We start from the raw sequence: 27,937 nt of genomic DNA on the forward strand, positions 1-27,937 counted from the left end.
GTGTATCCACCAGACTTCTGCACAACTCAACTGATGGTCCCAACCCCATTTATAAGGCAAGAAATCCCACTTATTAAACCTGACAGGGCACACCTGTGAAGTGAAAACCATTTCCGGTGACTATCTCTTGAAGCTCATCAAGAGAATGCAAAGAGTGTGCAAAGCAGTCATCAAAGCAAAAGGTGGCTACTTTGAAGAACCTAGAATATAAGACATATTTTCAGTTGTTTCACACTTTTTTGTTAAGTATATAATTCCACATGTGTTAATTCATAGTTTTGATGCCTTCAGTGTGAATGTACAATTTTCAAAGTCATGAAAATACAGAAAAATCTTTAAATGAGAAGGTGTGTCCAAACTTTTGGTTTGTACTGTATATTCCCATGTTAAATCCTGAGCATTGGCTTAGAGCGCCGCTGATCTCTTTTATATTGCAGGGGCTTATGAATTCAAGTATGATTGCCACGTTCTCCCGCTCAAAGCAATAAAAATGGCCAAATTAGAGAGAAAAATTCTAAAAATGTTGTGCGCCATATTGCCATTTTTGCACGACTACTGCTAAAATCTCTATTTTTTTGCTACTCAGAGATTTTATATTTCCACCATACATAACATGCAGCTCTGCAACTTTTCATTACACGTCAAAAATAATAAAACTCCTCAGCTACTGATGGCAAAAAATGGCGCAATATGTTAATTCCTGACACACGGCGAGACAAATTTATCAAAACTGTCCCATAGCAGCCAATCAGATTGCAATTTTCATTGTACCAGAGCTGTTAATAAAATGAAAGCTCAGCGCTGATTGGTTGCTATGGGCAACTAATTTTGATCAATGAGGCCCATTGACCTGCTGCTCCTAATATTGATACACGTTACCACAGTAAACAAACTGGGACTCAATTCTTACAACTTCAATGTGGAATTAGTGATAATTTGGAGGAAATTGTGATTACTGTTTAATTACAACTTCATTATACAAACGCACCGGCATGTTGAGAGTACCAAGATGGCTGATATTCCAAAAGAACTCAATAGCTAGCGAAGCCTAGGGTGGACAAAGATGGCTGACTCGCTCGTCTCTTCTTTCCGGGCGCTGTTATTGGAGACGCGGTCTCTAATCTAATTGGTTGTTGTTGTTGCCGCCCATTAAATTCTATCCAATCAGCGAATCCGAAGACACAGGATGAGGAATCCTATTGGTTGAATTTACAAATGTGATGTAGTTTGTCACCAGAGGGCGTTGCTAAGCGAGTGGACGGCGAAGATAGAGAGAGGGGGTTGTTAGGGGCCGCCATTTTGTCCGCCCGCCTGCCAGTGATACCCGCGCTACTGGGAGCTGAGAGAAGAGGATGGGGGATCACTTCCACCGAGGCGGATACCCACCCGGACCTCCCAGGGATTTCCGTAGGGACGGGGAAAGTCGATGTAAGCGGTGGGCTGAGGCATGGGGGCAACCACAAAGCTATTGCTGATGGTTGTGGGGGGCGGCTGATGGGGTGTCACTGGCTCCTGATTTCACTGTCATATGATTCAGGTCACATGATGCGACTTAACTGCGGTTTCTTTTTTCGGGGGGACCCCAGGTCTTAAAAGAATTGTTCATTTTTTAACAAAAAAACGAATCCCCACTGAGCGGATCGTTACCGTAGTCACCGGTGATCCGCTTTATCCTGTACATCCGGGCGGCAGCGGTGTATCCAATATATGGACAGCTATGCCACCCATAGGGGGCCATTGTATTAAGGGGGTCTTATGGGGTAAAAATATTGCTTGTCTGTATCAGTCCGGCGGGGGTAGGAGCCTTGGCACCCCATCCAGTCGTGCACCACCCCTTTAAAGGGCTACTCCCGTGTCATAAAGTAATGGCAGATTGCTGCTATATGATCGGTGGGGGTCTGACCCCCTGGGATCCCCTCACTGCCTCTGGAAAAAGGCCGGGATGTAGGAAAAAATGATACTACACTGATGCCGCGTCCTCTTCACTATCAGGAGGTCCGAGCCCACCGATCGTCAGGGATTTGCCATCACCGGGGGTGCGCTTTTAACCCCTTCCTACACCGTGATGCGCACACATCCCTCCTAGAGGCGGGTGCAGGTATTTGGGGCGAGCGCAGGAGTGTTTTACAGCCAGTGCCGGCCTCTGACAGCAGCAATCTGAGTGAGCTCCGATCGCGGCTGTTTAAGCGCTGCTGTCAGACAATGAAATTTGAGTGGCGCAGTCCAGATTAGGCGCAGGCATCCGTCTAGGTGTCACCCACCTGGCTCCGCCATCCCAAGGTACAGATGTGTTTGCCATAGTAGCTGGATCTCGTCGCCGCCATCTTTGTATCCCTCTGAACTGCGTTTGGTGCCTCCACGGTCCCGTTAATCGCCGTCTCTCCCGCCTCGATTGACGCCATCCACCCCGCCGATGGCACCTGCACTGCTCTTGTCCCCTGCTGTGCAGGCGTGAGAATCGATCAGACCGTGGGGATGACTTAGGAGGTGTCAATCAAGGCTGGAGAGGCGGTGATTGCCGAGAGCGCAATTAAAGGGTCTAAAAGGTGGTTTATATAGGCAAAATCTAGAGACCTGAAACCAGGACAAGGGACCCGATTTTACTCTCATTTTCTTCCCGCTGCTCCTCTTAAGTGTTGAGTTTTTTTTTTTTCATTTTTTAATTCACCGTACGGTTCTAGATATAAGGACCTTCATATTCAGTGCTAGTGTACAAGAGGGTGTGGTTCACATGATTCTCGGGGGCATGTCTTTAGGCTGCTCTGCATAAGTAGCCTGTGAACCACACCTTCTTACTTGCAAAAAAAAAAAAAAAAAAGTAATATGGCCATGGGGGATGGAAAAATAAAAAAAAAATTATGGCTCTTGAAGGGGAAGAAAAAAACAAAAGCATAAAAATTGGTGGACACAGCAGGAAGGGGGTTTAAAACCTGGGGAAAAGTTGTATATATTATAGAGCAGATTGGTTGCAATTTGTCATTTATAACATTGAGAGAGAACATTTTCCATCACAGATTTCTCCTGAGCTCTTCAAAATCTGCTGGTAAAATCTGTCCCGTTTGGTCGTCTCCTCATGCCGCCATCTTGCCAGGCTCTCATATAGGAGGAGGCCTGAGCGGTGACGTCCCTAAATGATGTCCTGAGAGTACACACGGCCCCAGGTGGTACCTGATGATGTCTGTGTAGCAGATCTAGTCCCCTCTTGAGCTGGCCATACACATTAAATAGGGCTCAGCCAAGATGACTTAAAGGGGTTGTCCAGGCTTGTAGTTCTATGTGACTGCAGACTTGTGAATCCACTCGTCAGGATTCTCTGGGTGCAGGCGGTCATGTGGCCACAAGTATGTGATTTGCATACTCCCTGCCACATTCCAACTAGACGTGTCTGGCCTCCCGCATGTTTAGTTGGCATGTATGCATAAAGCTTGTTGGACAACCCCTTTAAGTCATCAGCTGGCTGGCTGGTCCTGCTGATATGAAGAGATGGCTATCCGAAAACACATTGGTCAGCCGGTCCGGCTAATATGGACATTATCTGACCGAGACCAAAGAGACGGTCTTCTTCATACTAAAATGGAACATGATCCGTAGAGTTGAGCGAAAAGATTTTCAGGGTCCCAGGCCAGTGGCAATATCGGTAGTCCATGGCCACCAGGCAGGAGTCCTGTGAGCCTCCTTTTACCTGTGGCATCCTATTAGTAGACTCCCACATTGTCATGAGCACCTCACAACAGCATAATAATGTCACGTGGCCTACTGATAGGATGAGGCGCAGGTAATGTTGCAAGTAGTTTGCACTTTCCTGGTCCAGCAAAACTTTTTGCTCTACTCTACCAATTGGTAGTCACTGATTGGTTGCAGCTGTCACTTAACTGTTTGTGGATGGAAAGTGAATACTGGATGTGATTTCTGCCTTCTCTTGTTCCAGATTATGGACACCATGCACCAGATCATTACAGCCCCCCGGGTGGAGGTTACCCACCACCCCACAGACAGGAGATCAAACAAGAGCGAGACCTGCTTTACGAAAGGCGCCCCCTGGAGCCAGCTCTGCCTCTGCACGATATGGGTACATGAATTATTAATTGCTCTGGATTTAGTGCTCTATGGATGTCGTCAGGGCTCTGACCTGCGGTATTGCTGTGAATTCTGGTACAACTATAACTCTAATCATCTGCTAGCTGTCAGGACATGCTAGGAGTTGTACTTGGGCAACAGCTGGAGGGTTCTATTCTTTGGCAGAAGACAAAGATCTTGAGGAATACGGAGACATCAAAATGCAAAGTACATCCTACATCTCGCCATGTTGTGCAACCCCGAGTTTTATCAGGCTGTAATAGGGCACCTTAACATCCTACGGGGCCACACTATATATAGTTATAGGGGAGGATGTCTTCATGTAGTGGTTGGGCTGCGGTTCAATTCAGACGCGCGTCAGGGTGTTTTTTATTTTGGCAAGCTCCATTGAATGTCTTACTTTATTCAAATGAATAGTGATTGGCACCTGCACAGGCACAACACAGGAGCACTGCGGCCCCTTCATCTTAACGACTGGTGAGGGTCTCAATGGCTTCTGCAGCTCATGCCCTGGCACCAATTTAATTGAACCCAACTGAATGTGTGATGTTCAGATTTTTCTTACTACGTGTATTGGTTTATAGTTTGTTTTTTGTTTTTTTAAAGACCGGACGTTGGATCTAAACGTCCTAACAGTATAATCCTGGAGGCTGAGGTGGTCACATTAGGGTAGGGGTGCGGTAATAGGTGGCAATAGGAGTTTGGATCAGAGCACATGCAATTTTTCAGCACGGAGAAGCCATTTTCCGGTTACATTTCTTTAAGATCCTAATGATTTTCCATTTCCATCCACAGGGCTGAAGAACGAATTTAAACAGGAGGAGCCCGAACCTGGCTACAAGGGTCCCAACGCTCAGGGTCCTCCACAGTCCGCCCCGAATCGCAAGCGATCATTTGATGACCGAGGCAGAGGCTTCTATGAACATCGAGATGACAGGAGGTACATGGATGTGTGTCACTGCAATAATGACTGCCTGCTGGTGACCTGTAGTTACATCATCATGATTCAGAATCGATATATAGGTATACAATCCTATGTGACTGTGATATACATGTCTGTCGTGCAGAACCAGGTCCCCGCAGGGTCGCGGAGGAGGTGGTGACGACGAGGATGATGTGTTTGATGAGAGCGTTGTCGTCCTGGATAACTGTAAGTAAACTGATAAGTTGTGTCCCCCTTAGTTGTTGGTGTACAGAATAGAAGAAATGTAGCAATATAACATTTAAAGAAGTTGTCCACTACTTTAATCAGTGTCTGATCGGCCAGGGTCCAACTCGCGGTACCCCCGCCAATGAGCTGTTATCAGTGGCGCCTGCTGCAAGTTAGTTACAGCTGATCAGCTGGGGGTACCAGGTGCCGGACCCCGGCCGATCAGACATTGATGCCTTAACCTAAGGATAGGTCATCAATGTAAAAGTAGTGGACAACCTCTTTAAGGCTGGGAGCGGAGAAAGACGGACCCATGAAGCTCTATCAGGGGCAGGACTGTGGCTATAAAGAGGATCAGACTATATAGGTCTGTTTGTGGTCTGTGTAGCTAAGGAAACATCTGTCTTCATAGGAGCTGTAGACAAAAATAAGAAAAACCTTTAAAATTTGCAAAATAATTGTGAAGGTGGACGTAGCTTTTTTAGTAATGTATCCAGAAATAGGAGGAAAGTTCCTTCAAAGGGAATCTGTCAACATGTTTTGCTATGTAATCTTAGCGAAGCATGATGTAGCGGCAGAGACCCTGATTCTGGTGATGTCACTTACTAGCCTTTGTGTTATTGTTTCAATAAAATCCAGTGATTTATCAGCAGGAGATTATCACTACAGGGGCCTGGTGCCTCCTAGTCGTCCTGCTCTGCGTAACCCCGCCCGCAGCACTGATTGGCTGCTTCCTGTGTCCATGTACACAGGAAACAGCCAATCAGTGGTGTGGGAGGGGTTACACAGGGCTCAGCATTCCTAGCTCTGCAGCATAGAAATCTGTGTTTGTATCTCAACTGCTGCACCCAGTAAGCTTAAGTGATACATCGCTGGAATCAGGGTCTCTGTCCCCACATCATGCTGCTATCAGATCACATGGCAAAAACCGACTGACTGATCCCTTTAAGTGGGGATGGGTTGCTGGAAATCAGAGGTGCCTGATCCTTCGCTCCCTGACATCATCTGTCTGGGGAGATTAAGGAGGCCCCATAAACATTAGACTGGGGGTCTGAACTTGTCCTTATCTTGCATCCTGGTGTTTTTCCAGATAACAGCGACCTGCACTTCAAGCTCAGCAAAGACCGCATGGTGGGATTCCCGCTCACCACGCAGGGATTTGCTTACCTCTGGTCTGGAGCTCGGGCTACACATGGGGTGAACAAGGGACGGGTGTGTTTTGAGATGAAGGTGAGACTATTTGATAAATTCTCTTGTCTCAGGCTGACAGAGGACATTCATAGTAATTATAGTTTTCCTTCAGATTACAGAAGAAATCGCTGTGGAGAATCTCCCTGCCAGCGAGCCGGATCCTCATGTCGTCCGTGTAGGATGGTCCATGGACACGTGCAGTACACAGTTAGGTAAGGGATTCAGGCTGGACTGACGAGACCAGGAGCTTCTGTGGTGTCTCTGTATCTGCTGCTTCCTTCCAAAGCAACCCCCCCCATCCCCATCGGTGTAAAACTGATGGTGATATGCCCAGTGCAGCGCCTGTCGGAGGGTTACAGCACGCCAGGGGATATACGGGCCCACCAGGCGTTACATAGTGTCCTTCTGACATGAGACTATTAATGCACCTCCATCAGAGGTGAGACCCCCCCCCCTCCTCACACCCATAAGTGCTATTATTGGCCGGGGTGTCATAAATGGGGGGTCCTCCACATGTTTCTCACAGGAATACCTCCTAAATTCCTGCCTTCTGAATTTTACAGGAGAGGAAATGTTTTCTTACGGCTACGGGGGCACGGCAAAGAAATCCACCAACAGCAAGTTTGAGAACTACGGGGAGTCCTTTGCAGAGAACGACGTCATCGGCTGCTTCATTGTAGGTGGATTTGGAGCGTTTCTTCTACCTTTTGCACACATCGCAGGTCACATAGTCTGTAGACTTGTGGTATTTTGTGAGGGTTTTTTTTTTTCCAATCCCTTTAGCATTAAATATCCTGATTGACAGGACTCAACAAAAATAATGAAAATTCAATATACAGGGTGGGCCATTTATATGGATACACCTAAATTAAATGGGAATGGTTGGCGATATCAACATCCTGTTTGTGGCACATTAGTATTTGGGAGGGGGAAAACTTTTCCAGATGGGTGGTGACCATGGCAGCCATTTTGGATCCAACTTTATTTTTTTTCAATGGGAAGAGGGTCATGTGACACATCAAACTTATTGAGAATTTCATAAGAAAAACAATGGGGTGCTTGGTTTTAACGTAACTTTATTCTTTCATGAGATTTTTGCAAGTTTATGACCACTTATAAAATGTGTTCAAAGTGCTGCCCATTGTGTTGGATTGTCAATGCAACCCTCTTCTCCCACTCTTGTCACACTGATAGCAACACCGCAGAAGAAATGCTAGCACAGGCTTCCAGTATCCTTTGTGTCAGATGCTGCACATCTCCTATCTTTACAGCATAGACAATTGCCTTCAGATGACCCCAAAGATAAAAGTCTAGGGGTCAGATCGGGAGACCTTGGTGGCCATTCAACTGGCCCACGACGACCAATCCACTTTCCAGGAAACTGTTCATGTAGGAATGCTCGGACCTGACACCCATAATGTGGTGCTGCACCATCTTGTTGGAAAAACTCAGGGAACGTGCCATCTTCAGTGCATAAAGAGGGCAACACATCATCACGGAGCAATTTCAGATATCCAGTGGCATTGGGGTTTCCATTGATGAAGAATGACCCCACTATCTTTGTACCCCATATACCACACCATACCATCAAGATACGAGATGTGCAGCATCTGAAACAACGGATACTGGAAGCCTGTGCTGGCATTTCTTCTGCGGTGTTGCTATCAGTGTGTCAAGAGTGGGAGAAGAGGGTTGCATTGACAATCCAACACAATGGGCAGCACTTTGAACACATTTTATAAGTGGTCATAAACTTGTAAAAACCTCATGAAAGAATAAAGTTACATTAAAACCAAGCACACCATTGTTTTTCTTATGAAATTCTCAAGTTTAAGGTGTCACATGACCCTCTTCCCATTGAAAAAAATAAAGTTGGATCCAAAATGGCCGACTTCAAAATGGCCGCCATGGTCACCACCCATCTGGAAAAGTTTTCCCCCTCCCTTATACTAATGTGCCACAAACTGGAAGTTGATATCACCAACCATTCCCATTTAATTTAGGCGTATCCATATAAATGGCCCACCCTGTACAATTGTGGGCTGTTTCCATCAGAAACCAGCAGAATTGCAAATACAGCTCTAAAGGCTTCAGTACACATTAGACTTTGGCAGAACATCTAATGTGTATAGAGTTGTGACGGTAGGCAAGTCTGATCCTCTTCTATGGCAAATAAGTCGCTGTGGGGTTCAGACAGCAGCTGGTTCCCCTCATTGTTTAGAACAGATACACTTCTATATGACGCGCCCCCTAGAACCGTGGGGTACTCTCCACCGGGTCGGTCGGTTCCTTGGGATAGTCACGGGGGCATGACCCGGTTCGGGGCCCTGGGCGGTTAATAAAAAGGACAGTTTAGGGGAAAAGTTTCGTGACTCCAGCAGTGGTATGCGGCTATAGGTGGCCGCCGCTGGTGAAAGAGCGGGGCCCCAGGGTTACCGGTACGGTTTATGTAGGGGATTGTGGATGTTGGGGTGCAGGACTGAGGGTGCAGATAATGACCAGACGACACAGGAATGGTGGTTTCCTCTACCTTTACTTGAGGTTTGCTGGAGCAGACCGAGGCACTGGTAACAGAAGGTAATGGAGATCCGGGCAGCCTAGAAGCAATTTGGGATCCACCTCGCCAGGTGGGGTTGTAGGCCTTCCTTCTGCGCTGTCCTCTTTGGCCTGCTGCCTAAAGCTATGCTGCGGCCCTCTTTCCTGAGTGATCGTTAAATCCTAGCCCGTATGGCAGACAGCTTGAGCCTTTTTCAGGTGTTGCTCCTTCGTGGCGGCTCCGGGCTCTAGTATGCTGCTGAGCCGCCGGGTGTTTGGTGGGGCCAGGAGCCCTGCAGTCTCCTGCCCTCCGGATTTAGCTGCCGGGACTTCAGTACCCGAGCAACCACGGACTCCGTTGTCCAGTTTCTGGCGCTTTTCTCTGGGACGAGCTTGGTCACAGCTCCCCTCCCCAGGTTCTCCCTCGTCTTTTTTCTCACTCTCCTCCGTCCCCAACTGACTCTCCTCCATCTCCAGCTGACTTTCCTAACCCCCGCCTCTGGGCCCTAATTTAAAGGGGAAGCTCCCCTAAAACCGGGTTGGAGCTCCCCCTTCTGGTCTGGAGCCAGGAAATGTGTTGGATGCTGGTGTTACCTGATAAGGGGACCCCTTCCTTGCTTCCAGGCATGGCATCACCCCCTGTGAAGAAGGCAATGCCAATGTGGCAACCAGACTCCTGGGGTGCCACATATACATGAGGGCGTTAGGTGGCACAGCTGTCCTCTTAATGAGCGTACAATGGTGATCATGCAATTGAAGGGGATTTCTCGTGATAGACATATAAGGCCTATCCAGAGGATGTGCCACAAATGTCTTCTAGATGCAGGTCCCCCATCAATCTCCAGAATCGGTAGTTAATGGGGTCTGATAGTGGGCACAAGCACACGTTTCTGTATCCAGCACATAGAGTACTGAGCAGACATACTGTTGGGGAGAGATTTTTCTTTATCGCTTCCTTGGGGGACACGAGGGGCCATGGGTGTATGCTGCTGTAAGTAGGAGGCTGGCACTCCTCAGCAGGGTACACCCACTGACTGGCACAAAGTTCATCTGTTTTAGCTTGGTGTCAGTAAGGAGGCGGACACGGGTCTGCTCCCAGACCCATTTCTTCCTTGGGTCACCTTATGTGTTATTAATACTTTTCCTTTTGTTGTTTTCAGATTCTTGTTCAGGGCAACAGGGTGTAACTTCTCACCCTGATTTCCCACCTGAGAGAACAGTGGTTTGATCCACATTGTGTACCCTCTCTAGTGTGCGAGGCAGAATCCTACCCCGCCCCCCACCTCCTGCAACACTGTAAGCGTGTCTCGTGGCAGACGGTCCTTGCCTTCCTCCCCAACCCACTCCTCTGGGAGCGGAGCCGGGAAGAAGACAGTAGTCACCCCCATCCAGGGCTGACAGTCTTCTGCAACAGAGTGGGAAGGAGGACGAACCCTTTCCAAAGACACACACCTGGGGGCTTCTGATACCGTCATCGGGACCACGTCCGGAACAGGTACCTCTTCTTTCCACAGTCCCTCTTCATGGTGACGGGGGCTCTCCAAGATCAGCAAGGAATCATAGGGGAGTAGGAATGGAAGAAATAAGAAAAGTTTTTTTATTATACAGAAATACTTTATTATGCCTGGATTCCTATTACATGGGGGAGGTTTTTTATTTCATCACCTCCAGCGCAGATGTAAGGCCCTTTTTGAACCTGCGGTGCATTCAAATTAGACGCGACGGTTTCTCTGTTTAAAAAATGTAGTCCCTGGCTTTCCGAGGCCTCCACACCACTGCCATGCCCCCTTGTGCGCGCCATCCAATCAGCGCGCTTTTCCTCCTATGGGAGCGCTCGTTTCCGTTTCACATCTCGAGTTTTCAACGTGTCTCTTCTGGCTCCGCACCCCCTCTTTCCTCACTGCTCCAGGACTAAGCATCGTGGTCACTCAGCTCCAGCCGCAGCTCCACGCTCCTACAGAGATGTGCAGTGCCTGCAAGGAAGGTCCTCCAGGACCGAGTAGGCTCTGTCCAGGCTGTTTTTTTTTCGTAGACTCAGCACTCGTCCTTTGGCTCCAGTCTACTCCCTATGCAGAGACCCATCAAGTCTCTCACCTGCCGCTCCCACCACAATCCTTCACTATGCCTGTGTCCTCTGCCAAACGAATTGGCCCACAGGTCAAGCCTCGGCCCTCTGCTTAGGTTGCAGCACCCCCACCAGGCAGGTTTCTCAGGAGTCGCCTGGGAGGAGAGCACACACCCTCCCCCAGAGTGGGCTGCTATATCACAATCTGTAGCTGACCTAACCAAGGTGTCTCAGTTCCTGTTAAAGGTCCTAGAGTGTTTGCCTGACCTACCAGCCGCCACCAGTGCTCCAATAGTTCCTTGGGACGAATCGCATGCACCCAGCCGCACCCTCAGCATGGCAGATCGCAGACAAGGTCCAGGAAGACGGGCACATTCCAGCTCCTCATCTGGATCCCCCTCACCTTCCACATCCTCCAGGATGACCTCGGTATCTCACTTCTCCTCTCCTGAGGTGGCCCCACCTGATCTTGACAAGAATCATCATGGTTGACAGTCTCATCTCTGCCATCAATCAGACCCAATAGGTCAGAGGATGAATATCCTCCCCCGGATCACTGTCTCATTTAAAAAGGTAAAACCCTCTTCCTGGGTATTTTCCAATCACAAGGAGTTTGACGAAAAGTGGGAGCACCCGGAAAAGCTCTTCCCAGTTAGGAAGCAGTTTCATATCTTCTATCCTTTCAAGCCTGACCTCCTTAACAAATTAGCAGAATCCTCGGCCGTGGACCCGCCTGTCTCTCGTCTGTCCGCCAACACTGTCCTGTCACTCCCAGAGAGGTCCTCCAGTAATGATCCTACCGATAAGCACATTGAAGTTCTAGCCAAGTCCGCCTTCAATAATAATAATAATAATTTTTATTTTTATAGCGCCAACATATTCCGCAGCACTTTACATTTTAGAGGGGACTTGTACAGACAATAAAAGACATTACAGAATAACAATAATCACATAAATCAACAGATACCAGGAGGAGTGAGGACCCTGCTCGCAAGCTTACAATCTATGAGGAAATAGGGGAGACACGAAAGATGGATGGTAACAATTGCTTGTATTGTACAGTCAACCATCAATGTAATAAAAAGGGTATTCACATAATTCTAAATGAACCAGTCACCAACCAGTATTAGAACAAGTACAGACACAGTAGTCTAAGTGATGGGGTGTGTGAACAGCCTTTGAGGCCGCAGTGCTTCTCTGTCCCACCTTCGCTTCCACACAGGTAGCCAAGTCAGTCTCCGCCTGGGCTAACCTCCTTTGACAGGGCATCCTATCCGGGACCTCGTCAGACAAACTGCCTGACTTTTGAATGGCATCAAAAAGTCTCTTACCAGCCTCCCCTTTCAGGGGTCTCGACTCTTCGGAGCTCCCAGATTCTTTCTCCTCCGGGCAGGAGTCATCGTACCTGTCCCCACTCAGGAGCGCTTCTCAAGTTTCTATTCAAGCCTTTTGTGTCTTCTTCCGACATAGTCTGAGGCCACTGGAACTCCCGTGAGACCGCTCTTCCCACTGACGTGGCACCACACTCGCTCACACCCCTGAGAGGCCCCTTCACTAGCTCCAGTGAAGCAGAACCTTGTCGGCCTGGTAGAGCTGCCACCATTTTCTATTAGATATAAGTCCTCGGTCCGTTAACGGGAATTATATCAGGCCAGAAACCCGCCCCAGTAGCATGAGGATTAAGCCGAACAACGGTTTTGAGGATTCATTGATCGAGATAAAAGAGCTGCCCAATGTTAAATTATATATTTAATCCCCCTAAGGGCACACTAGACAATACACTATATACGTAAGAGTTATACATACATATTGGTCAGAGATGCAAAAACAATAGTAGTGGTATAAAAGAGATAAGCAGATATTGAGTGTCAGTTATCAGTCAGATGGAAGGCCTGGCTTGCGGGGGAGGGGCTGCCACATGGGAGGCTGATGGTCCCCTTTGTTGCAGGACTTCTCCCACACAATGTATTGTCGCGACCTCCCAGGGAAAAAGACACTGGGCTCTAGCTGCAGGAGCTCTTAACCTCTCTGGTCCCTCCCCTTACTACCCCCTGGCTGGACCTAAATCTCCCTCAGTCTCTCTCGGCTACAAACTCTAAAAACTAAAATGGGTTATACTTCCTTAATGGACCGTCCTAGGAAGCCGGTTCTTGTGTCAGCAGATCCAGATGGGCCTCTGCTATGCACGGAGACCAAACACAGTGGCCTTAGGGGTTTCCGAAAGGCTGTGCCTTGTATCTCTCCATCCCTACGCGCTAGACAGGGCTGGAAGCCATGGTGACATTCCCCATTCTCTTGGGATCTCGAAAATCTAGGTTATGAATAACTAACTAGGACATGCACAGTATTCTCATAACTTGGTATTGAATTATAGTATCTGACACAAAGGGAACCGCATGGCTTGGATCTCCTGGTTGTCTTCCTGTGGCAGCTCCAGGGTTGGGGGTTTTGTGACTCATTGTCCCTCAGCCCCCTCCCTTCTGTTTGCTGCAAAGGTATCCTGTTACACCTGTACACTGTAGATCTGTATAATCGCCTGCCAAACAGGGCACAATGATTGACATGGGATTATGTCCTCAATATTCTTCACACCTCCCCACTTTAGAGGGCGCAGCACCACCCAGTGTTCCCCCCGCGCACCCGTCTGCAACTTCCCCCTGTCAGGATAAGCTGTCAGCATTGCCATGGTCACGGCCTTTTTTGTGGCGCAGTGGTACTCTGGAGCGCGAAGCTCCAGCGTAGAAACCTCCCATTCGTTACGGATACGGTGTATAACCAGCTGAGGGGATTGTGGTCTGTTTCCATGGTTAATTAGCCTCCGTACAAGTATGGCTGCAGACGCTGCAGGGCTCACACAATTGCCAGACATTCCTTCTCCATCATGGAATAGGCCACCTCCCTCTGCAGGAGCTTCCGGCTCAGGTACAAAGTAGGTGCGTTCATGGCCCGTAGTGTCGACCTGGCTGAGCACAGCACCAAGGTCAAAGTCACTGACGTCGGTCAGCACTACAAACGGCCGCATGAAGTCTGCTGCTTGTAGTATCTGGGAGCTAGAAAGGGTGGTCTTCAGCGCCCGGAAGGCCGTCTGTCATTTGTCCATTCGACTTCGGAGGGCAGCTGTTTCTTGGTGAGGTCCGTCAGGAGCTTCGCCAGGCTAGTATAGTGAGGGACGAACCTCCTATAGTACCCGGCGGTGCCCAGGAGGGACATCACCACCTGTTTCTTGGTCCTGGGGGGTGGGCCAGGATGCTGTGGCATCCACCTTCCCAGGCTCTGGCTTTAGAGCTCCCACACCTACCCGGTGTCCCAGGTAGTGGATCTCACCCATATCCAGCTGGCACTTTATCAGCTTAATGGTCAAGTCTGCCCGTTGGATCCTCCCGAGCACCTGCGCCAGATGCTCCAGGTAATCCTCCCAGGTGGGACTGAAGATGGCAATGTCATCCAGGTATGCGGCCGCATACCCTTCAAGTCCCTTGAGCAGTGTGTTGACCATCCGCTGTAAAGTGGCAGGGGCATTCTTCATGCCGAATGGCATCACCGTGGAGTTGTACAGTCCGAATGGGGTGATAAAGGCAGAGCGTTCCCGTGCCTCGGGGGTCAGGAGAATCTGCCAATAACCCCGGCTCAGATCCATGATGGTCAGGTACTTGATGGCCAACTGATCGAGCAGGTCATCGATGCGTGGCATTGGGTACGCATCGGTGACCGTGACAGCATTGAGCCCCCTGTAGTCCACACAGAATCGGGTTATCTGGTCCTTGGGGACGAGGACCACAGGCGAGGCCCAAGCGCTGCTGGATGGTTGGATGACCCTCAGCTTCAGCATCTCGTCAGTCTCCTGTCGCATGTGCTGCTGTACCTCCAGAGAGACCCAATCTGCTGAACGCCGGATTGGGGGGTGGTCCCCGGTGTCCACGTGATTGACGACCGACTCTGTCCTTCCGGGCTTTTTGCTGAATACATCCGGAAGGGGTGTAGGGTTGCCCACAGCTGGGACCTTTGGTCCGACAACTGCTGGTGGCAAACCTCCACATCCTCGATGGTCCTACCCACCCGCCCTAACCTGGGCGAGCATGTCCGGGAGGGTCTCCGCCTCCCTCTCCTCTGGCAGGTTGCACACGGGGAGAGCGCAGGCCTCCTGCTCATGATGGGCCTTCATCATGTTTACGTGGAAGGCCTTTCGCCTTCCCTGGGCAAGGTCCAGGGTGACCAGATACGTTACGGCATTGAGCTGCTGGTGCACGAGGTATGGGCCTTCCCAGGCTGCCTGAAGCTTGTCCTAGGGTACGGGGATCAGTACCCACACCCTTTGGCCCACCTGATGGGTCCTCTCACAAGCATTCTGGTCATACCATTGCTTCTGGTTGGCCTGGGCTCGCATCATATTGTCGTGCACCAGCTGCGCCAAGGCCTGCATTTTGTCACGGACGCGCCTGACATTCGATGACTGACACTCCAGGGGTGGTTAAGTTCCCTTCCCAGACCTTCTTCACCAGAGCCAGTGCGCCCCGCACACACCGGCTGTACAGGAGCTCAAAGGGGGAGAACCCCGTTGAGGTCTGTGGAACCTCCTGGTAGGCAAATAGCAGGTTTGGGAGGTACCTCTCCCAGTCGCGACCAACATCTTAAGCATCTGCTTCAGGCTGCCATTGAACCTTTTGCACAGGCTATTGGTCTGTGGGTGGTATGGGCTTGTCACTAGATGTTGCACCTGTATTTGTTTACAGAGGGACTCCATCAGCTGTGATATGAACTGGCTCCCCCAGTCAGTGAGCATTTCCTGGGGGAACCCCACTCGGATGAAAATCTCCAGTAAGGCGGTGGCCACCTTGTCGGCCCGAATGGACGACATGGCTTCCGGGTACCGGGTGGCATAATCTACTACAGTCAGTATAAAGTGTTTCCCGGAGCAGCTGGGAGTGGCCATCGGGCCAACCAAATCCACAGCCACCCTCCCGAAATGCTCTTCAATGATGGGCAGAGAATAAACAGACGCTGCAAGGAGGACTCCCGTCGGACCGGACCAGCCTTATTTAAATACAGCGCTGGACCAAATCAGATGGTATTTTTGAGGAGTACAGGGGGAGTCGGGAGGCAATGTAATCATTTTTTTTCACAATGCATAACAGCAGCAGAAAAAGGTGGTGGCATTTGTTGGGATACTAAAAAAAAAACAACTAGTGACAGGGTTCCCTTAACCTAGTCTTTTGAGTGTCCCTCAGGGACCTCCCTTCGAACCCATTCAAGATATCACTTACTCTTTCCTTTCCTGGAATGTTTCATTCTTGGTTGTGATCACTTCTATCAGGTGTGAGTCTTGGAATTGGCAGTTCTCTCGACGCTCTCCCTTCCTAGTCCTCCACCAAGACAGTGTGATTAGACGACCCATTCCTTCCTCCCCAAGGTAGTTCTCCGTTTCATCTCAACGAGGATATTGTCTTCTTTCTGCCAATCTCCTTGCTATCCCCTGGAACATTTCCTCCACATGCTGGACCTGATCAAAGCCCTTAAGTCTGTACCTCTCAAAGATGACATCCTTCAGACTCTCCGGTGCCTTGTTTGTGATCCCCCAAAGTTCGTTGTAAGTTTTGCAAGCAGCGGTTGTCCGTCGGCCGACCTGAACTCAGCATGTTCTTCTGTTTCCACCCTTGGGGCGCCCTATGGTTACTTATGTCCCCCGATGGAGAAAGATTTTACGGTGAATAACAAAAATCCTTCTTTCTTGGAGCCTTCATTGGGGGACACATTACCCTCCCTTGTTTGTGCCTTTTTTTGGGCCTGTTTATGGTTTTATCGTTGTTTCTCCTACTGCTTTCTCACGATTATCTTTGTGCCAGTTGATGGGTATATACTGCTGGGGTAGAGGTAATTTTTTTTTTGCCTAGTGGCAGCAGCATTCACGAGAGGTTTTACGGTGAGTATCCAAAATCCTGTTCTTTCATCCTTTTATCATTTTTGCATGTTATTTCTCTTGTTTTCATTCTTAATTTTGCTTGGCTTTTCTCTCGGCAGGACTTTGAAGTTCGTGGCGACATCGAGATCTCATACTCCAAGAATGGGCATTATTTCGGCACAGCCTTCCGTGTCAGCAGGGGCTCTGCGGGGAACCAGGCTTTCTTCCCTCATGTTTTAGTAAAGAACTGCTGCGTCGAGTTTAATTTCGGTCAAAGAGCCGAGTCCTTCTGTAGTTGTCCCCCAGGGTTTACGTTCATACAGCATGTGCCACACTTTGAGAAAATACGGGGAACAGAACCACCCAAGAACAAAGCGGAGTGTGAGGTGAGGGTTGGACTGTGGGGTTTTTGGGGCGAGATACCACCAGTTCAAAGTCACAACACTGTGTGATTATGTCTGTATTTTCAGATTTTAATGATGGTGGGACTACCAGGAGCTGGTAAGACGACCTGGGCAATGAAGCACACAGCGGGGAATCCAGGAAAGAAATACAACATCCTTGGGACCAATACTATTATGGAAAAGATGAAGGTTAGCTGGCGAATGATTCTTCTTGACCCAGATGCCCTGATGGTCGCCTGGTTATTTTCATTTGCAAGCTGCCATGCTTTACTGGTGGTAATCCTAATGACTTCAGCTTTCATTGGTGACACCATTAAAGGAGTTATCCTACTTACTAAAAATAAATGGAAATTGCAGCGTTTTTTTTTTCTCAGGTCCCCTGCGATCGTCTGATCATTTACACTATATACTTCACTATATACAGCATTGCAATATGTAGCTAAAATCACAGTCCCCCGGAGTCCTAGCATGGCAAGGAACGGGGGGACCTCCAGCAGACCCCGGGCAGCCAGAGCAAACCATCGGTAGTCACTGGGAATGCGGTCTGATGGGTGCACCCCCCCAGACAATGCACCATAAGTGCTGCTATCAAGAAATTGTCGGCAAGACTTAGGAGTTTAAAGCGGAAGGGGATTAAAGGGGTCTTGCTAAGTAAGAGATCTAGAGATTTCATAGATTTATTTTGATCATAAACCTGCAGGTTATGGGTCTTCGGAGGCAGCGGAACTACGCCGGGCGCTGGGACGTCCTCATCCAGCAGGCAACTAAGTGTCTGAACCAGCTGATCCAGATAGCCGCCCGTAGAAAGCGCAACTACATCCTGGATCAGGTAAGAGGGGAGGACAGGGCTGTTGGGATTACACTATATATCTAGGTACAGTTCTTGGAAATATCCACTTCTCCCATCTTCCTTCCTTCTTCAGACAAACGTCTACGGCACAGCCCAGCGCCGGAAGATGCGACCATTTGAAGGCTTTCATCGCAAGGGTATCGTAATCTGTCCAACCGATGAGGATCTTCTCGACCGTATAGTGAAGCGCACCGACGAGGAAGGAAAGGATGTCCCCGACCATGCTGTGCTGGAGATGAAAGGTGAATTATTCTGCTACTACCTATTGGTTTGAAGATTTGCCCATTATTTGCTGATTTAGCCACCTAAAAAAAATAACGTAATAAAAAAAAAAAAATTTACTTTCCTAATTTTTCCAATCTGTCTACAGCAAATTTTACTCTGCCTGAACCCGGAGACTTCTTAGAAGAGGTAATCTTCATCGAGCTGCAGAAGGAGGAGGCAGAGAAGCTGATCCGCTCTTATAACGAGGAAGGAAAGAGGTCGGGGCCACCCCCAGAAAAGAAATTCCGAGGCCGCAGCGGGGGACCACCTGGAGGTGGAGGAGCCGGCAGGGGAGAAGCACCACGTGGTGATTTTCAGAGATTTGATAACCGGGGCCCTCCTGGTGGAAGCAGGGGAGGCTATCAAGGTCGTGGTGGAAACGCTGGCGGTGGATACAGCAGAGGCAGCCCTGGAGGTGGCGGTTGTGAGTATTACTAGTTGTGAACCTGAACGTATGGGCTGGGGCTACACTGTCACTTTGGCCACAATATAGATCTTGCTGCAAAAGATCTTAAAGATTACCTTAAGTTGGGTAATTTTGTACTAAATATTATTGAATATCTTCAGCAGAGTTTCTTTGTGTAGCGGGAATTTGCTAAGTAATGGTCCTGTGATCACAGCAGCATCAGCAATGAACCGAACAGTTAATCTCTGCTGTGAATATAGAATCTGAATCCTGCTAAATACGAGATCTAGAAAGATCTGCTGTTATTTATGGGGTAAAACACGCAGGTTAACGCTCGTCTCGTCCGTTAATACAGCATTTAACCGTGGAGGGAACAATTCACAAAGCCGGTGGTCCGGGAGCTCCCAGGATAATGGTTCAGAGCCTCGAGGCGGCTTTGGTTCCGATAGTCAAGCATCCAGCTACAGTCCTGGCAGCAGCCGCGGTGGCGGATATGGTGGTGGTCTATCCAATCCCCCTCCTCATAGTGGAGCAAGCAGCTATGGTCAAGGACAGGTATACATAGTCATATCTCCACCACATGTCAGTATGTGACCACTACTATGCAGCAGGTCGGTCATTGTTGGTCTTTTTGTGTTTCTCAACAGTCAAACTTCGGACAAGGAGGATACGGCAGTGCTGGAGGATACAGCACGGGTGGGAGTTATGGGTCTGGAGGTGGTGGAAATTATGGACAAGGTGGAGGCACTGGGGGTAGCTATAACCAGGGTGGTGGTGGTGGCGGCGGTGATGGCTACAGCCGGGGAGGAGGAAGTGGCAGTAGCTTCGGCCAAAGTGGAGGAAGTGGCAGTAGCTTCGGCCAAAGTGGAGGAAGTGGCGGTAGCTTCGGCCAAAGTGGAGGAAGTGGCGGTAGCTTCGGCCAAAGTGGAGGAAGTGGCGGTAGCTTCGGCCAAAGTGGAGGAAGTGGCGGTAGCTTCGGCCAAAGTGGAGGAAGTGGCGGTGGCTACGGGCAGGGAGGCGCAGGAGGCTATAACCAAGGAGGCAGTGGAGGAGGTTACAGCCAGAGTCCTGGAAGCAGCGGAGGCTACAGCCAAGGAAGCGGAGGCTACAGCCAAGGTGGTGCCGGAGGCGGTTACAGCAGCCAAAGCTACGATAGCAACAGTCAGAGCTACGGAGGTGGAGCACAAAGCTACAGCCAGGGCTACAGCCAACCTCCGCCCCAGAGCGCCTCCTCGTCTCAGTCCTCCTACAGTCAGGGGAGCTACAGTCAACAGTACCAGCAACCGGTGAGTGCATCCGCTCCTGTCATTTACACGCACAAAAGATATTGGCCAATTTTTGTTTTAGCAACATCATCATTTTTTTTCCTCCCCTTCTTTCAAGTCATAACTTCTTTTTAGCATCTTGTTGATATAACCGCACGAGGGCTGATATAACCGCACGAGGGCTTGATGTGGCTGTACTTCTGATTGACACCATAATGTTATGTATTGTTCTGAAAGACGGAGGTGTGGGAGGGATCAATACACAGCAGACAGACTTTCCTTGCCTTTTTTTAAATTGAAAAAGTCCAAAAATTATTGAAAACCGAGGGAAAAGTGCGGAAAAATGGTGAAAGAAAATCAATTCTGCCATTTTTTGGAGGGATTTCTCGTGGGTTGTTTTTTTTTTTTTTTTTTTTATGCTGCTCATCAGGAAACTTGATTCTCCAGGTCAGGGCGATTTTCGGGTACACACAACATTCTGACAGCTTTTATTTCATTTTTGGAGGGGTGGGTGGAAAAACTGCCATTTTTATATATTTACTTTCCTTTTTAATTTCTTTCTTTTTGGATTGAGGAAAGTGATTCCGCTCTTCACCCCCACTTTTTTCAAACCAAAAAGAAAGTAAGTAAATAATCATCAGATCTCTAAAGTCCAATGTACGGAAATAGATTAAAGAAAAAATCTTAAATATTTTGGTTTATATATACCGTATTTTTTGGACTATAAGATGCACTAGACCAGGTTTTAGAGGAGGAAAATAGAAAAAAAATTAAGCAAAAAATGTGGTCATGATGCCCTGTTAAAGGGAATCTGTCACCCCCTGGGAGTTATCAGACCTCTACTATGGCTATACAGGGTATAGAAAAGTAAATCTATACTTACCTGTATGGCCCATAGCAGAGGTCTGATTGAAGAGAAAAGCACTTTAATCAATTCTATTTTGTACGGGCTTGGCGTCCAGGGGACGGGAAGCAATCCCCGCCTATGTGCTTATTATTCCCCCAAATCCCAGCCTGTATGCTTAATTATATTCGCACGTCCCAGCCCCCGTCTCTCCATGCACTGCGCCGCAGGGTTCTATTGTGCAGGCGCCGGAAAGTGACAGTGACACCCTCCCCTCCCCCGACACCTGCGCAATAGAAATCTGCGGCGCAGTGCATGGAGAGACGGGGGTGATTTGGGGGAATAATAAGCACATAGGCGGGGATTGCTTCCTGTCCCCCAGACACCAAGCCCGTACAAAATAGAATTGATTAAAGTGCTTTTCTCTGCAATCAGACCTCTGCTATGGGCCGTACAGGTAAGTATAGATTTACTTTTCTATACTCTGTATGGCCATAGTAGAGGTCTGATAACTCCAAAGTGGTGACAGATTCCCTTTTAAGGGGGAGGGGTCTGCTGCTGACACTGGTATAGGAGGATAGGCCCCCAATTCTGTTAATATCCCCCATCCTGGCATATATTTCCCCTCCTTCCTGATCCCCATCCTGGTATTGATGGCACCCCTTGATCCCCATCCTGGTATGCATGGCACCCTCTGATCCCCATCCTGGTATGCATGGCACCCCTTGATCCCCATCCTGGTATGCATGGCACCCCTTGATCCCCATCCTGGTATGCATGGCACACCTTGATCCCCATCCTGGTATGCATGGCACCCCTTGATCCCCGTCCTGGTATGCATGGCACCCTCATCCCCATCCTGGTATGCATGACACCCCCTGATCCCCATCCTGGTATGCATGGCACCCCTTGATCCCCGTCCTGGTATGCATGACACCCCCTGATCCCCATCCTGGTATGCATGACACCCCCTGATCCCCATCCTGGTATGCATGGCACCCCTTGATCCCCGTCCTGGTATGCATGGCACCCTCTGATCCCCGTCCTGGTATGCATGACACCCCTTGATCCCCGTCCTGGTATGCATGGCACCCCCTGATCCCCGTCCTGGTATGCATGGCACCCCTTGATCCCCGTCCTGGTATGCATGGCACCCCTTGATCCCCGTCCTGGTATGCATGGCACCCCTTGATCCCCGTCCTGGTATGCATGGCACCCCTTGATCCCCGTCCTGGTATGCATGGCACCCCTTGATCCCCGTCCTGGTATGCATGGCACCCCTTGATCCCCGTCCTGGTATGCATGGCACCCCTTGATCCCCGTCCTGGTATGCATGGCACCCCTTGATCCCCGTCCTGGTATGCATGGCACCCCTTGATCCCCGTCCTGGTATGCATGGCACCCCCTGATCCCCGTCCTGGTATGCATGGCACCCCCTGATCCCCGTCCTGGTATGCATGGCACCCCCTGATCCCCGTCCTGGTATGCATGGCACCCCCTGATCCCCGTCCTGGTATGCATGGCACCTCGTCATCCCCATCCTGGTATGCATGGCACTCCCTGATCACCATCACACTACGCACACAAAGATAAACAGTTATACTCCCCTCCTCTCTCCTCCAGCGCTGTCCCGCTCAGCTGCCGACACTCTCACAGTGTGAGCCGCGCATGGTGTCCCTGCCGTGCGCCCTCACACTGAGATGCTGTGCCGGAATAGTCACTGCTCCCCACGCCGGGACTCTGTGCGTGGGGAGCAGTGACCATTCACTCTCCTTAATAGCGCGCACACTGTAGCTGCGGCACTGCTCCTGCCGCGATCGGCGGTCACGTGTGCCCGCTATTAAAGAGCATGAATATTCACTATAACCCATGGAAGTGGGTTGTAGTGAATATTCATGAGCTTTAATAGCAGGCACACTGACGGCCGATTGTGACAGGAGCAGTGCCGCAGCTACAGTGTGCACTCTATTAGGGAAAATGAATATTCATTGCTCTCCTCGTCCATGGGTGTGGGGAGCAGTGAAAATTCATTTTCTTAAGCAGCGGGCACAGCGTAGGCTGCAGCAGGTGGCTCCTGACTCCTGTGCCCCGCTCATCCCCCGCTGCCGCTCCCCCTACACCCTCCACCACCCACAGTATATAGTGTATACTATGGCTAGTATTCAGACTATAAGACGCAGCTCCCACTTTCCTCCAAAATTTTGGAGGAAAAAAGTGTCTTATAGTCTGAAAAATACGGTGTGTACATGTATGTACATATAAAATGTTTATATATAAGGTGCTAATGGGGAGTATTACAGTATATTGTACAAGCAAATTATCACAGATTTAAGTCCCCTAAAAACAAAAATAAAGCAAGTTTTTTTTTCATAAAAAATATATTACATATTAAAAAAAAAGAAAATTGCTTTATTTTTGTTTTTAGGGGACTTAAATCTGTGATAATTTGCTTGTACAATATACTGTAATACTCCCCATTAGCACCTTGGGACACAGTGGGATGAGATTGCCCGTGGCATTTAAGGGGTTAAACAGTAGTGACCAGAGCTAGCTTTAGTCGCTACTGTAAAACACAGATGGCACCCACCTTGTCTGAAGGGGGATGTATTAATGCATCTTATGTTGGGAAGGTGATAATCATACTTGTCAAACTCTGGCTCGTGGGCCAAATCTGTCCCGCAGGGTGATTTATATTTGGCCCACGACACCAGAACTACCACCCCTATGTAGGGCCATTATACTGTATGGAGCACTATGTGGGGCCATTATTCTGTATGGAGGACTATGTGGGGCCCATTATTCTGTATGGAGGACTATGTGGGGCCCATTATTCTGTATGGAGGACTATGTGGGGCCCATTATACCGTATGGAGGACTGTGTGGGGCCCATTATTCTGTATGGAGGACTATGTGGGGCCCATTATACCGTATGGAGGACTTTGTGGGGCCCATTATTCTGTATGGAGGACTATGTGGGGCCTATTATACCGTATGGAGGACTGTGTGGGGCCCATTATTCTGTATGGAAGATTATGTGAGGCCATTATACTGTATGGAGGACTTTGTGGGGCCCATTATTCTGTATGGAGGACTATGTGGGGCCTATTATACCGTATGGAGCCCATTATTCTGTGTGGAGGACTGTGTGGGGCCCATTATTCTGTATGGAGGACTGTGTGGGGCCCATTATTCTGTATGGAGGACTGTGTGGGGCCCATTATTCTGTATGGAGGACTATGTGGGGCCCATTATTCTGTATGGAGGACTATGTGGGGCCCATTATTCTGTATGGAGGACTGTGTGGGGCCCATTATTCTGTATGGAGGACTGTGTGGGGCCCATTATTCTGTATGGAGGACTGTGTGGGGCCCATTATTCTGTATGGAGGACTGTGTGGGGCCCATTATTCTGTATGGAGGACTGTGTGGGGCCCATTATTCTGTATGGAGGACTATGTGGGGCCTATTATACCGTATGGAGCCCATTATTCTGTGTGGAGGACTGTGTGGGGCCCATTATTCTGTATGGGGCCCATTATTCTGTATGGAGGACTGTGGGGCCCATTATTCTGTATGGAGGACTGTGTGGGGCCCATTATTCTGTATGGAGGACTATGTGGGGCCCATTATTCTGTATGGAGGACTGTGTGGGGCCCATTATTCTGTATGGAGGACTGTGTGGGGCCCATTATTCTGTATGGAGGACTGTGTGGGGCCCATTATTCTGTATGGAGGACTGTGTGGGGCCCATTATTCTGTATGGAGGACTGTGTGGGGCCCATTATTCTGTATGGAGGACTGTGTGGGGCCCATTATTCTGTATGGAGGACTATGTGGGGCCCATTATTCTGTATGGAGGACTATGTGGGGCCCATTATACCGTATGGAGGACTGTGTGGGGCCCATTATTCTGTATGGAGGACTATGTGGGGCCCATTATACCGTATGGAGGACTTTGTGGGGCCCATTATTCTGTATGGAGGACTATGTGGGGCCTATTATACCGTATGGAGGACTGTGTGGGGCCCATTATTCTGTATGGAAGATTATGTGAGGCCATTATACTGTATGGAGGACTTTGTGGGGCCCATTATTCTGTATGGAGGACTATGTGGGGCCTATTATACCGTATGGAGCCCATTATTCTGTGTGGAGGACTGTGTGGGGCCCATTATTCTGTATGGAGGACTGTGTGGGGCCCATTATTCTGTATGGAGGACTGTGTGGGGCCCATTATTCTGTATGGAGGACTGTGTGGGGCCCATTATTCTGTATGGAGGACTATGTGGGGCCCATTATTCTGTATGGAGGACTATGTGGGGCCCATTATTCTGTATGGAGGACTGTGTGGGGCCCATTATTCTGTATGGAGGACTGTGTGGGGCCCATTATTCTGTATGGAGGACTGTGTGGGGCCCATTATTCTGTATGGAGGACTGTGTGGGGCCCATTATTCTGTATGGAGGACTGTGTGGGGCCCATTATTCTGTATGGAGGACTATGTGGGGCCTATTATACCGTATGGAGCCCATTATTCTGTGTGGAGGACTGTGTGGGGCCCATTATTCTGTATGGAGGACTGTGTGGGGCCCATTATTCTGTATGGAGGACTGTGGGGCCCATTATTCTGTATGGAGGACTGTGTGGGGCCCATTATTCTGTATGGAGGACTATGTGGGGCCCATTATTCTGTATGGAGGACTGTGTGGGGCCCATTATTCTGTATGGAGGACTGTGTGGGGCCCATTATTCTGTATGGAGGACTGTGTGGGGCCCATTATTCTGTATGGAGGACTGTGTGGGGCCCATTATTCTGTATGGAGGACTGTGTGGGGCCCATTATTCTGTATGGAGGACTGTGTGGGGCCCATTATTCTGTATGGAGCACTGTGTGGGGCCCATTATTCTGTATGGAGCACTGTGTGGGGCCCATTATTCTGTATGGAGCACTATGTGGGGCCATTATTCTGTATGGAGGACTGTGTGGGGCCCATTATTCTGTATGGAGGACTGTGTGGGGCCCATTATTCTGTATGGAGGACTATGTGGGCCCATTATTCTGTATGGAGGACTGTGTGGGGCCCATTATTCTGTATGGAGGACTGTGTGGGGCCCATTATACTATATACTGGTTGGTCCGTGACTTTGTCCAGGTTTTTAATTTTGGCCTTCTGTGTGTTTGACATCCCTGGGCTAAATGATCGCCATTGTAAATGAATTGTATGAGTAATTTAATTTATATATATTTTTTTATTCTCCCAAGTATGGCAGTCAGCAATGGAGCCAGTACCAAAGCCCTGGACAGGCCCCAAACCCCAGTCCTGGCCAACCACAGGGTCAAGGTCAATGGAGCCAGTGGAACTACGGAGCCGGCGGCAGCGGATACGACCAGCCCGGCAAATACGGAGGAGCCCCGTGAGCCTCTACGGGGAAAAGTGACATTTTGTATTGGTTTCACAACAGGACTGATCAAGATCCTCAACCACATTGGATTAAACTTCCTACTTTTTCTGATTTCTGAAACCAATTAGTGGACACTCGTGCCCGGAGCGCCGGCTTGTTAGCACAGAGTACTATATACATGTATATTATTACCGTGTCCAACAAGAAGGTGACACACAGTGATTATTATTAGCTAGTAACTGTTTAGGAAAAAAAAAAATACCATAATCCCCGACCCTTCTCTCCTGCTCGCATTCCACGCCCGTAAGCCGCGCAGCCGCCCGCAGACCACCCCCCGATTTTTAACGCTGATTATTTTTTCTTCTCCCCCCCCTTTCTGTTCTGTACTTTTATTTTGTGTAGAATCCTGACGTCTGCATGGAGGCTCGATCCCACGGCTGCACCCGCAGCTCTGACTTTTTTTTCTTTTTAGTGTCTTTATTTTATTGTAGACTATTCCTGTTTTATGCATTTCATGGACGTCCTTAGCCGAGCGGCAGCAGCTGCCATATTCCTTTCCGTCAGTTACGTTGCGCATTACTGTGTTACAGACATTTTCAACCTTTTTTTTGTTATTTTATTTGGATGGAAGTGAGTATTGAATTTTGAAAGAAAAAAAAGTGTTCTGGTTTTTATTTGCACCTTTAATAATAATAATCTTTATTTTTATATAGCGCTAACATATTCCGCCGCGCTTTACTTACATTGTCATCACTGTCCCCATTGGGGCTCACACTCTACATTCCCTATCAGTATTTCTTTGCAGTGTGGGAGGAAACCGGAGAACCCAGAGGAAACCCACGCAAACACGGGGAGAACATACAAACTCCTTGCAGGTGTTCTCCTTGGTGGGATTTGAACCCAGGACCCCAGCGCTGCAAGGCTGCAGTGGTAACCACTGAGCCACCGTGCTGCCCTTTATTAGGACGACAGGAGCTGATGAGGGTCACTATGTAGCTGGTGACTGACACATTATGGGGGGGGGGGGGGGGGTGTCATATCTATATCACATCCAGAAAGTGAATTAATTTCTCAGGTGCTTCATTGAGGGACACAGAACAAACTATCTAAATATATATCTAATGCATCTATATCAGCAGAGGGTAACAGACTGCAAATTTTGCAGCAACTTGTTTTCCAGAGCGCCTTCTCATCATTGGATTTGGGACCATTTTCCTTTCCTCTTTGTATATCTTGGGCTTATTCCTGGCTACTAAACGAGTTAACTGAGAATCCCTCAGTGAGCTCGTTTTAACGGGAGACTTTGTATCTCTTGTAGATGTGTTTTTTCTGAGTTTTTCATAGCTGATTTATTACTGCATGTTGGTTCAGCTCAATACAGTGTTCAGAAAAAAAAGACAGCTACGCGTTACAAACTCTTTCGAAATGAGCTCACTGTTGGACGCTTGGTTCACTCATTCTGCAGCCAGCAATAGTGAAACACAGAGGCTGTAAAATTTATAATGAAACCCAATTGCCAAAATAAATGCATTTTAGTATAAGAGGTGTCCACGTTAAGAAATCTTGTTCAGTCCACGGACCACGGCAT

At 48.9% G+C, this 27,937-nt stretch overlaps 1 protein-coding gene across 1 annotated transcript; it reads left to right on the forward strand.

Annotated features, from left to right (window-relative positions):
- Positions 1–1,220: 1,220 nt before the first annotated feature.
- On the forward strand, positions 1,221–26,966 carry HNRNPUL1 (heterogeneous nuclear ribonucleoprotein U like 1). Its single transcript, XM_073641600.1, has 15 exons — positions 1,221–1,428; positions 3,929–4,069; positions 4,873–5,017; positions 5,145–5,227; positions 6,318–6,457; positions 6,531–6,630; positions 6,982–7,094; positions 17,034–17,300; positions 17,385–17,507; positions 18,019–18,147; positions 18,242–18,410; positions 18,539–18,856; positions 19,194–19,393; positions 19,486–20,124; positions 26,210–26,966. Exons 1-15 carry the CDS (start codon positions 1,353–1,355, stop codon positions 26,363–26,365), a joined length of 2,799 nt encoding a protein of 932 aa, XP_073497701.1. The 5' UTR covers positions 1,221–1,352; the 3' UTR covers positions 26,366–26,966.
- Positions 26,967–27,937: the final 971 nt, after the last annotated feature.

The sequence above is a fragment of the Phyllobates terribilis genome, unplaced genomic scaffold (assembly GCF_046119375.1).
Source record: "Phyllobates terribilis strain yellow unplaced genomic scaffold, ASM4611937v1 Scaffold_7__3_contigs__length_470593459, whole genome shotgun sequence".
Lineage (NCBI taxonomy): Eukaryota > Metazoa > Chordata > Amphibia > Anura > Dendrobatidae > Phyllobates > Phyllobates terribilis.

Bases quoted from the DNA above. Each gene is read 5' to 3' on its own strand.
- HNRNPUL1 (XM_073641600.1), top strand. From the start codon at position 1,353: ATGGGGGATCACTTCCACCGAGGCGGATACCCACCCGGACCTCCCAGG. The intron at 4,070-4,872 runs GTACATGAATTA...TTCCATCCACAG, and splicing joins TCTGCCTCTGCACGATATGG to GGCTGAAGAACGAATTTAAA. The intron at 18,148-18,241 runs GTAAGAGGGGAG...TTCCTTCTTCAG, and splicing joins GCAACTACATCCTGGATCAG to ACAAACGTCTACGGCACAGC.